Source organism: Myotis davidii, unplaced genomic scaffold, assembly GCF_000327345.1.
Source record: "Myotis davidii unplaced genomic scaffold, ASM32734v1 scaffold289, whole genome shotgun sequence".
Lineage (NCBI taxonomy): Eukaryota > Metazoa > Chordata > Mammalia > Chiroptera > Vespertilionidae > Myotis > Myotis davidii.
In genome coordinates, this window is record NW_006299717.1 from 2465643 (window position 1) to 2475753 (window position 10111).

The window sequence follows — 10111 nt, forward strand, 5'->3', positions numbered from 1 at the left end:
GTCCCGACCCCTCCGCCTACATGGGACATAGATCCCACCCCTTCCAACCTTGTCCAGTCTCTGCTCCCCTTTCCAGTTGTGTCCGAAGGTGCGTCCAGCCCCGCCCACCCCAGGTTTAGACCCATCCATTAGGCTCTGGCCCCGCCGCCCTCGGCCTCCTCCTCCCCCCCTGCACAGCGCAGGCGTCAGGGTTCAAGCCCCCCTTCTTCGTCCTTGGTCCCACAGAGGGAGGTTGGGTGGGGGGGGGAACCTCCTCCTGCAGGCCCAAAGTGAGGGGCCTAAGCTGTAGCTAAGGGGGAGAAGCCTCCCCTCACGGTGTCCCTAGAACCTCGTGGGTGGTGGAGGCAGCCCGCTCACCCTTCCTGAGCGACCACCCCAGCGATCCTGGCCCCTGGGAGCCCAGACATCCCTCTCAGCCCCACCTCCTCATCTCCATTCCCGGGTGGGCTGACCGGGGTGCAGACGGGAGTGGGAGGGTCAGAGAGGGGTGGAGGTCTTGGTGAGGGGCAAGGGGAACCCAAAGGGCCTGGCATGGTTGCCCACCCTGTCTCTCTCCTCCGCTGGGGAGAACTGGTTCCCTGTCAGAGCTGGGAGCCGTGCAGCAAACCCCAGGATGCCTGTTCCCCCTCCCACCGCACTCCCAGCTCTCCCAGCATCCCAGACTGGCTGGGTGCCCCTGTAGCTCTTGTTTGGATCCCCTCATGCAATGACAGGGGGCTGACACCGCAGGCTACTGGCCACCTCCCCAGCTCCCCAGCCCCCCAGCCAGAGGCCCCTGTGACATTTCCCACCTCCTCCCCTCTCCCCTGTTCTCCCACACTTTCCCTGTCTCCCCACCGTTTTGCCTGTCTCTCTCCTGTGTCTTCTCTTCCTTCTACCTCCATGCCTTGGCCCTTCTCTTCCCATCTTTCCCTGCAATCCTCTTCCCTGTGCCTTCTCTAATCGCTGCTCTGTCTTTACCTTGGCCTTGCCACTGCATTCTCACCAACTCTTGGAAAATTCAATCTCCCTTTTCTCCATCTCCCACCTTCCCTCCGACCCACCCTCATCGTCCCCAAACCCCTTTCCCCTCATCTCGTCTCCTCACAATATTCTCTTTCTCTCCCCATCTCATCTCTCTGTCCCACCCTGTCCTGTCTCCCCCTCCCATGCCTCCTCTCTTTGTCTCTCCCCATTCCCCACCCTCCATGGCCCCATGCCCCCCTCCCCGCCCTCTTAGCCAAAGCCTACAGCCCGGAGTTTTACTTCGACACCCCCAACCCCACCCGCAGCCACAAGCTGTCCAAGAACTACTCCTACGTGCTGCAGTGGACCCAGAGGGAACCTGACGCCGTCGACCCCGTGCTCAACTACAGGCTCAGTGTCCGCCAGGTGGGCCAAGGGGTTGGGGGCCCCCCCGGGTCAGCTAACCCTGAGGTGCTCATGGAGCCCGGGAGAGGGGGTGGAGATGGGGCTGGGCCACACTGACCCTCCTTACAGACAAGTCTTCAGTGCCAGGGAGGAAGTGTTCTGGACACAGCAGCAGAGCTGGAGGTGCTGGGGACTGACCCCCACTCTGGGCACAGCCCTGAGACCTGGGCAGGGGTCCATGGAGGGGGAGGGGGCAGAGCCAGGTCTGCTCATGAAACTCAGACTTTATTCTTACATCAGAAGCTTAAGGTAAAATTACAATATTCTACCTCATAGGATCATTTTGAGGATTAGGTAAGGTATTTAGTGCCTCACACACATTAAAGTGTTCAATATGTGTTGCTATTATTTGTTATTAAGCCGGCCCTGGGAGGTGGGCTTGAGGGGTGAGTGCTCCGTTCCCCAGATGAGGGATCTGAGGGCCTAGCTTCCTAGTCCTTTGCTCTTTCTACTCCTTGACCCTGACCCCCAAAGTCACACCAGGGCCTGGGCTGGTGCTCTGGTGGCGGACACGGCCTGCCTAGCATGGGAACTCCCTGTACCTGCAGTTGAACCAGCACAGCGCCATGGTGAAGGCCATCCCCGTGCGGCGTGTGGAGAAGGGGCAGCTGCTGGAGTACCTGCTGACTGACCTCCGCGTGCCCCACAGCTACGAGGTCCGCCTCACGCCCTACACCACCTATGGGGCCGGTGACATGGCCTCCCGCATCATCCACTACACAGAGCGTAGGTGGTGGTGGTGGGAGTGGGAAGGGCGGGTCCATCTGGTGTCCAGGGGATCCTTTCCCCGCTTCCCACATGGTCCCTGAGCGTGGGTCCCACCACTGTGCTGTATCCTGCTCTGTCACTGAGGCCAGGCCCCTCTGGCTCCCAGTCCTGGCCCCAGGGACCCTGCCCCTGGTCCGAAGCTAGGGCCCTTCTGCACAGCCCCTCTCGGTTCTGACTTGGCTATCTTGCTTGCTTTCTCAGCTATCAACTCTCCCAGTCTGTCAGGTGAGACACTCCCACCCACTTTTCCTTCTTAGGGACACAAAAGCACCCCTGGTGGGAGGAAGGGACCCGAAGAAATACTCGGAGAGAACACAGGATGGAGGCCAGCGGCTGGAAGGAGGAGCAGAAGGGAGCAGGGCTGGGCTTGGACATGTTTGCATCCAGGGTTTACTCTGGGCCTTAAAGGAGAGGGACAGGGGTGGGGCTGGGGAACACCTCTAACTCAGGACCTTCCTCCTCACTGTCCCCAAAAGAAAGTCCAGGCTCACCCGTGTCCCCTGTTCTCTGGAGCAGGTATCCTTCACCTGAGATCCATGGACCCCCCCAAGGATCTGTGTACAGAATTTAGGGGGGTCTGTGGATCCGGAGCCTGGACGGGAACACACTCCTTTATTTTCCCCAACTTCTAGCGGAAATGTAACGTCTCCTTCGATGGGGAATGTAGGCAGCCAAGCACAGTAGTGTGGGTGCTACCTGGGACTGTCCCCAGAAGTCTGAGGTTTGCACATCAATCACCTCAAGTTGCAGCCCTCTCTCCATACCAGTTACATCCAGTAGCCTTTCAAAACTAGTAGGTCTAGGTAACTACTAGACCTAACACCAGATCTCCTGATTTAATTAGACAATGAAGAAGCCCACTTATTGTAACACAAGTTTGTTTAGAAACATGTGACAACTCGCAGTATAACTGATTTCCTGTGCAACCCTTTGTATTTCACTTTGTGCATTTAAAAGTATTACTCCGAGATGGGGTCCTTGGACTGCAGTAGCTGCCAGGAGGTCTGTGGTGGCACAACAGGTGAAGGAGTCCTGATCTGGGCACAGTTAGCCAGGGGCCCTGTTGCCTGGGTTCTCAAGCCTCGGGATCCTGGGTCCACTGCTGGGGAGCTGCCCGGGGGTGGCAGGGAGGCAGAGCTGGACCAGAGGACCCCCGGAGGCCGACCCTCTGTGTCTCGCCCCCACTCCCCGCCCCGTGCAGACAACACCTGCCACTTCGAGGATGAGAAGATCTGTGGCTACACCCAGGACCTGACAGACAACTTTGACTGGACTCGGCAGAACGCCCTAACCCAGAACCCCAAGCGCTCTCCCAATACCGGTCCCCCCACTGACGTCAGCGGCACCCCTGAGGGTGAGGACATGGCCTATTGCTAGGAATGAGGACTGCATCAGGGGGTCTGGCCTCTGGGAGCCCAGTCTAATGGGGGAGACACAGCCCTGCCCTCAGGGAGCCCCAGTCTGAGGGGGACATGGCCCTGTCCTCAGGGAGCCCCAGTCTGAGGGGGGACCCAGCTCTGTCCTGAGGGAGCCCCCATCTGAGTGGGGACACAGCCCTGTCCTGAGGGGGCCCCCGTCTGAGGGAGACACAGCCTGTCCACACAGAGGATCAGGAAGAAGAGCCTCAGCAAGGCTAAGGACTCGTGCAGGCTGGCCTAGACCCTGTGCTGAGCTGGGAGGGCAGGTGGGCTGGGCAAGGCCCCTGGTGTCCGTAGCTGAGACCACGGCAGAGAAGGAATCGGGAGGCGAGAGATCTGGGTGGGGTGAAGAGGAGGGTGTTGGCATCTCCCCTCCCCGACAGGCTACTACATGTTCATTGAGACTTCGAGGCCCCGGGAGCTGGGGGACCGGGCGCGGTTGGTGAGTCCCCTGTACAACGCCAGCGCCAAGTTCTACTGCGTCTCCTTCTTCTACCACATGTACGGGAAGCACATCGGTGAGTCAGGAGACCAGGAGTCTGCCCCTGCGTGTTGGGGCTGGGGGCGGAGAGGGGGTCCCCAGGAGGCTAGGAACTGCCACATGGGGCCTGGCTTTCCCAACGTGGATGAATCCCAGATCCTTGGAGGGTGGTGGGCAGAATCTGCGCAAATGGGGGTCCAGAGCCAGCTCGTGTGGGGTTTTGAGATGCTCAGGCTGCCAGAGTCTGGGGGGAAATGGCTCCAGCAGGATGAGGTGGGGTCACGAGGGGATGGAGGAAACAGCTAAGAGGTCGCTTGTACCGAGTGTCTGCCAGGTGCCACGTGGCATCCCGGGTGCTCTGCATCTGTGGTCTCATCGTCCCTCACAACCACCCGGGGAGGGAGGTGCCTGCGAGGTTAAGCATCTGCACAGCAGCCCAAACCTGCCTGACTCCCTCAGACCCCAAACACAGAGCTGGGAGGGTGCTGCTTTGTGAGCCGTGAGAGGAAGTCCTGATGGGGGTGTGACCTGAGAGTCCCTTGGGGAGAGGTGGCACCGGCAGGAGCGGCACATGAACCGCCGAGCTCGTCTGCGCAGCCTTGGCCGCAGAGCGCGGCTCTGTGCCGGCCCCGGGAGCCGCAGTGACCGCAAGGATACGCTCCCCGTTCTCTCGGCACCACAGTCAGGTCAGAGAGACAGACACTGAGCAGCTAACTGCGCCAGATGCGATTTAGTGGCCACTGTGGCACGTGTCCGCAGCAGAAGGACAGGGGCCAAGGCCGCTGGTACTGGGGGCCGACTGGGGCCTGGTTATAGAAGACTGAGGAATTGACAACTTAAAGAATTTCATGTGTTTGCTTGTTTCCTTACTTCTGGGAGAGGTGACATATTCTCTATGGGTCAAAAGGCACACAAGGTGCATATGAGGGTCCTTGCATCCCAGTCCTCCTGCCCCCTGTAGCCCACCCCAAAGGCAATCATTGTCCTAGATTTTTGGGGAAATTCCTAGGGATACTTTATGCATATAGAAGCAGTACACATCTACCCCCGTCCCCTAACCCCCAATTTTACACTGTCTGAGCCTTGTTTTCCCTCTGAACTGTGCGTTGCAGTGGCCATGCCTCGCCAGGCCACAGAACACTTAGTTGTTCTCCAAGGCTGCCCAGTAGAGGAGAGACTTTAAGCAAGTGTAGACCTAAAGGCTCACCATGGAGGAGTCTGCACAGCCTGCGTAATGGGTCAGGCTGAATGGGTGAACTGGAATGGGATGGGGTGGAGGGTCCTCGTACCCTGGGCCCCAGACCATCCACACAAACCAGTTTGCCCCTGGCTGGCTCTGGGGTAGGTGCGGGGGCAGGCTGCCCAGTAGAGGAGAGACTTTAAGCAAGTGTAGACCTAAAGGCTCACCATGGAGGAGTCTGCACAGCCTGCGTAATGGGTCAGGCTGAATGGGTGAACTGGAATGGGATGGGGTGGAGGGTCCTCGTACCCTGGGCCCCAGACCATCCACACAAACCAGTTTGCCCCTGGCTGGCTCTGGGGTAGGTGCGGGGGCAATCTGTTTCCATTTGCTTCCCAGCTCGAGTAACCAATGAAACCAACTCTGCTTTGCCCAAGTCTTTCCCAGTTTTATAGTGAAATCCCACATCCCAGGCAAACTCAGAGAGTTGGTCATTTTATCGCCAAATCAGGAGGGGCCTGGGACCCAGCTGCCAAGAGGAGGAGCATGCTGGGTGCAGTGGGGCCCCGGGGAAACCAGGCCTTGGGAGCTGGGATGTCAGGTGTGTGGGCTCCAGAACTTGTCTGTGTTCCCCAGGGCATGGAACGAGCTGTCAGGGGAAGCCTCTGGGGGCAGATTTGATTCTAGCTGAAAGGAGCCTGTGAGCGTCAGATGTGCCCAGCAAGAGGGGTCTGTCCTGTCCCTGGACAGGAAGACTGTCCGCGGGAGTGCTGTGGAGGGGACCCCTGTCCATCCCGTGCGACTCCCGGCTCTGTCCCCTCCCCTCCATCTTCCCCAGGCCTCCCATACCTGACTGGACCCTGCCTGCTTCTCTGGCCTCATTTTCTCCTGCTCTTCCTCTGGCGACCATGTGGGCTGAGCACATGGGTCTCCTTGCATTTCTTTAAATATTCAAGGCAGGTTCCTCCTGCCTTAGAAGCCTTTGCTTATGATGTCCCTCTGGCCTGGAACCTTCTTCCTGTCCCCTCATGCAGGCTTCCTCAGAGAGGTCCCTGGCAGCCCCTGAATTATTTTCTGTCCAGTGCTTGTCACCAAGAGAGCGCGCCCGGCAGGGTCCTTGTCTTACCGACATATCTCTGGTGCCTAGAATAGTGCCTGGAACATCGTGGTGCTCGATTAGTTGAATGAATGATAAGCCCCGAGGTAACTTGGAATCCTGAGACCCCATGGACGCCCTCTTTCACTCCTGATGACAGTTGTGAAAAAATTCTCACATTAAATTCTTGAGAACCAATAGCAATTGGATGCAGACTTTCCCTCAAGGAGTCACAGGAAAGAGAAGATGGGACTCCCGATGCTGCCACGCCCCTGCGCGGAGAGCTGGTGGGGTCTGGGGGCTGCAGCTGATGGGGGGCTCAGGGAGGGGGGCAGAAATTCCATTTTCGTTTGAACAGTGAAAAGTGGGGTTCCCCTATCAGTGTCCTTGGGACAGGGTTGTGCAGGAGGAAGAAAAGGTATGAATGAGGCTGGACCCCAAGTGGGGTAGGAATGGGGAGATCTCCAGGAACGGGGAGAGAAAGAGATCCCTTCGGGGCTGGTGGGGAGCCCTGAAGGCACTGGGGCTTGAGCCTGCTGGAGTCAGTGTGGCACCCCCTGGCCACTGGGTGCTGGTGGCAGCCCTCTCGTGGCCCCATCTGCTGGCAAGGGTCCCCTGCCCAGGCCTGGATCTGCTGCTGGGGAAAGGGGCGTTTCTTGCTGTCCTGGTCCCTCCTCTGCCCTCCCCCGCACCCTGGTCCCTCCTCTGCCCTCCCCGCCACCCTACCTGGCAGCTCTAGGCACCAGCTGTCCCCAGACCTTGTGTTTCCAGGGCTCTTTTTGGTCCAAGCCAAGTCCTTTCATCTCAGCAGGTAACATTTGGTGGCTCTCCCCCATAGGGGGGTCTGTCTGTCTGGTGTCACAGATGGTGTGGCTTTGTCTGTGGGCAGCTATGCCAGCCACCCTGCACCGCCTGCGTCCATTCCTCTTCCCTCTGAGCCGGTCTTTTATGTCACTGGGAGCTCAGGGTAGGCTGGGAGAGCCGGGAAGGGGCGCCACATGGCCTGGGTGTTCTTAGCTAATCCATGGCCCTCCCCTGTCCCCCAGCGCCTCCAGAACTCCAGGCCTGTGGCTGTGGGCAGATGGACTCAGTATCCACAGATTGTGCCTCCAAAACTTTACGTTCACTCTTCACCGCAGCTGTGTGGCATAACTATTAGTCTCTTTGGATCAACTCATTCCCTTTTTCTTAGCACGATTACTATTAGAGAAATCGTGGATTCAAAGGGCTAGCTTTATTCACCTCTTAAAACATATAAAAGTATTAAAATTGTAGTTGGTTGCTGTACCTCCAGAAATCATCCCACGTATCATGGGTGTGCGTTGTGTGTTTTGGAATCCTGCTGTGAGCGCAGACATGGCCCATCATCCTGGGACCAGTTCCCTGTCGAAAGGGCGGAGGTGTGTGTGTGTGTGTGTGTTGGGGGGGGGGGGGGGGCGTAGCTGATCGGGAAGGAAGGGGAGAAATGAAAGAAAATTTGCAGGTTGCCCTGATGAACGGCACTCCTCCCTGTTAGCCCTGCCACCCCGGCTGGGAGAACGGGACACCGGGACACCGAACCAGTCTGTGACGGGAGAAAGGCCCGTCCGACAGGGGCCGTGCTGCGGGCAGTGGTGGGGGCGGAGGGTGCCCTTGTCCAGACCTCACTGGCCCCCTCTCTTCACGCCCACCGCAGGCTCCCTCAACCTCTTGGTCCGGTCTCGGAACAAAGGAGCCCTGGACACACATGCGTGGTCCCTCAGTGGCAATAAGGGCAACGTGTGGCAGCAGGCCCACGTGCCCATCAACCCCAGTGGGCCCTTCCAGGTGAGTCTGCCGGCCCAAGCCCCTCACAGGCACTCCCAGCCCCTGGGTGGGTGCTCTGGGTGGGAATCACTTCGGAAGGCCCGTGTTGTTCCTGGGAGTCCTGAGAGCTGATGCGGAAACCTGCAGGGTGTGGGGATGGGGGAGGGGGGGCAGTCTGTCTTGCAGAACCTCCCTAAACTCTGCTCCCTGCTCTCTGACCCCACCCAGATTATTTTTGAGGGGGTTCGAGGCTCTGGCTACCTGGGAGATATCGCCATAGACGATGTCACACTGAAGAAGGGAGAGTGTCCCCGGAAGCAGATAGATCCCAATAAAGGTGATGATTGAAAGGGGGATGAGTCTGGGGGAGGCTTTGGGGGTGGGCACCTGTGTCACGGGGAGGAGAGGCTGGGTGACAGCTGTGTGCGTCAGTGTCGAGGTGCACACGCAGGCTCCAGCCGGGATCAGGCTGTGGGGTGTATGGGACAGTTAGACCAGACCCTGCCCTCCTGTGAGTGCTTGGCTGTCTTCGTACCGCAGTGCCTCCTGTGCTATCTTCATGTATCTGTGTCCGTGGGTCCAGATGTGAGCATGTGCTCCCCCCGGGGGCCAGATGTTTGCAATCATAACAGCTCAGGTTTACTGAGCAATCACTATGTACCAGGCAAGATACAAAAACCTGTACATGCATGAGCTCATTCAATCCTCAAAGCAGTCCTCTGGGGTGGCTCTTACTATTAGACTCATTTTACAGATGAGAAAACTGAGGCCCACTGAGGTCCAGTGAACGTCCATGTCTTAGCCACACAGCCAGGACCCGGACCCCCAGCAGGCTGAGTTAACTTTCACACCACACACCTCAAGACCGTGCTGATGTGTGTCTGTGTGCATGAGGGCAATGTCTGCTTCAGGTCCCCACAGAGAAGGGGAAAGTAACGGGCCCTCCCACAGCCACCCGCCTGCCTGCGGCTCCCTGGCCCTCCAGACTGACCTGCGCCTGGCTGTCTCCCTCTCTCCTGTCACAGTGGTGGTGATGCCGGGCAGTGGAGTGCCCCACCGGCCCCGCCCACAGCTCTGGGGGCCCGCGGCCATCTTCCTCTTGGCGCTGCAGAGATGATGAGAGCTGCGCGGCCCCCCACCCCGCCCCTGGCACACCAAAGTGTCTGCATCGTACCAAAGACTGACCTCTGCCAGCCGGGGTGCCCGGGGCAGGGGCGGCCCACAGGGAGGGGCCTCCGTCGGCTGCGAGGATGAGCAGAGAACAAGGACAGCGGCCCGCGGAGGCCCTGCAGACGCGCACACTCACGCCCACACTCACACAGAGATATATTAAAGCACAAGTTTCTATCCGACCTGCCAGCCGGCACCTTCTTTACCGCAGAGACGGGGACGCACTGAACGGTGTCTGCCACCCCAGGGACCTCGGTGCCACGCAGCCTTGTCCTGGCTGCACCTGCGGTGTGTCTGCCCTCGCCCCGTCTCTAACTTCAGGCTGAGCTCCAACCCATGGCTTTACCAGGAAGGGAGCCGGCACAGGAGCCCTGCCTTGCTCGGACTCTGGGACTCCCTGGGAGGGGGAAGGCTGAGGTCAGTTAAAGGGGATAGGGGGCAGGGGCACTTTGTGAGCTCTGTGAATGCCCAGTGCAGAGGACAAGGAAGGTGAGACCCTGCTGCTTGCAACTCTGTTCCCCGGGCAAGGGCCAGAAGGTGGAGACCCCAGGTCCCCCAGATCCCCTGACCTGATTCCTGGGATGTCGTATCCCCCCTCCCTCCAGTGCCCCATTTGAAGGGACCCAGCATGGGGTGCTTGGGCCTGGCAGTCTGAAGATTGACCCCCCCTCCACTACCTCCACCCCTGCCCTGAAGCATCTGGATTCCTGAGTGCTCAGTCCCCACCCGGCAGGCTGGCCTACCCTCACCCCAGCCGCATCTCCGAGGCCAGGGGAGTGGTGGCCAGGCCCGACTGGGGTGAG

General features: G+C 59.2%; 1 protein-coding gene across 1 annotated transcript in view; it reads left to right on the top strand.

Annotated features, from left to right (window-relative positions):
• MDGA1 (MAM domain containing glycosylphosphatidylinositol anchor 1) overlaps positions 1-9490 on the top strand; it is a 53689-nt gene extending 44199 nt beyond the window's left edge. Inside the window, exons 10-18 of the mRNA XM_015571872.1 lie at positions 77-88; positions 941-1371; positions 1959-2136; positions 2380-2403; positions 3380-3532; positions 3980-4114; positions 8029-8159; positions 8367-8475; positions 9164-9490. Of these exons, the coding sequence (XP_015427358.1) occupies positions 77-88; positions 941-1371; positions 1959-2136; positions 2380-2403; positions 3380-3532; positions 3980-4114; positions 8029-8159; positions 8367-8475; positions 9164-9255 (1265 nt within the window). The 3' untranslated portion in view covers positions 9256-9490. The remainder of the gene's footprint in view (positions 1-76; positions 89-940; positions 1372-1958; positions 2137-2379; positions 2404-3379; positions 3533-3979; positions 4115-8028; positions 8160-8366; positions 8476-9163) is intronic.
• The last annotated feature ends 621 nt before the right edge of the window (positions 9491-10111 follow it).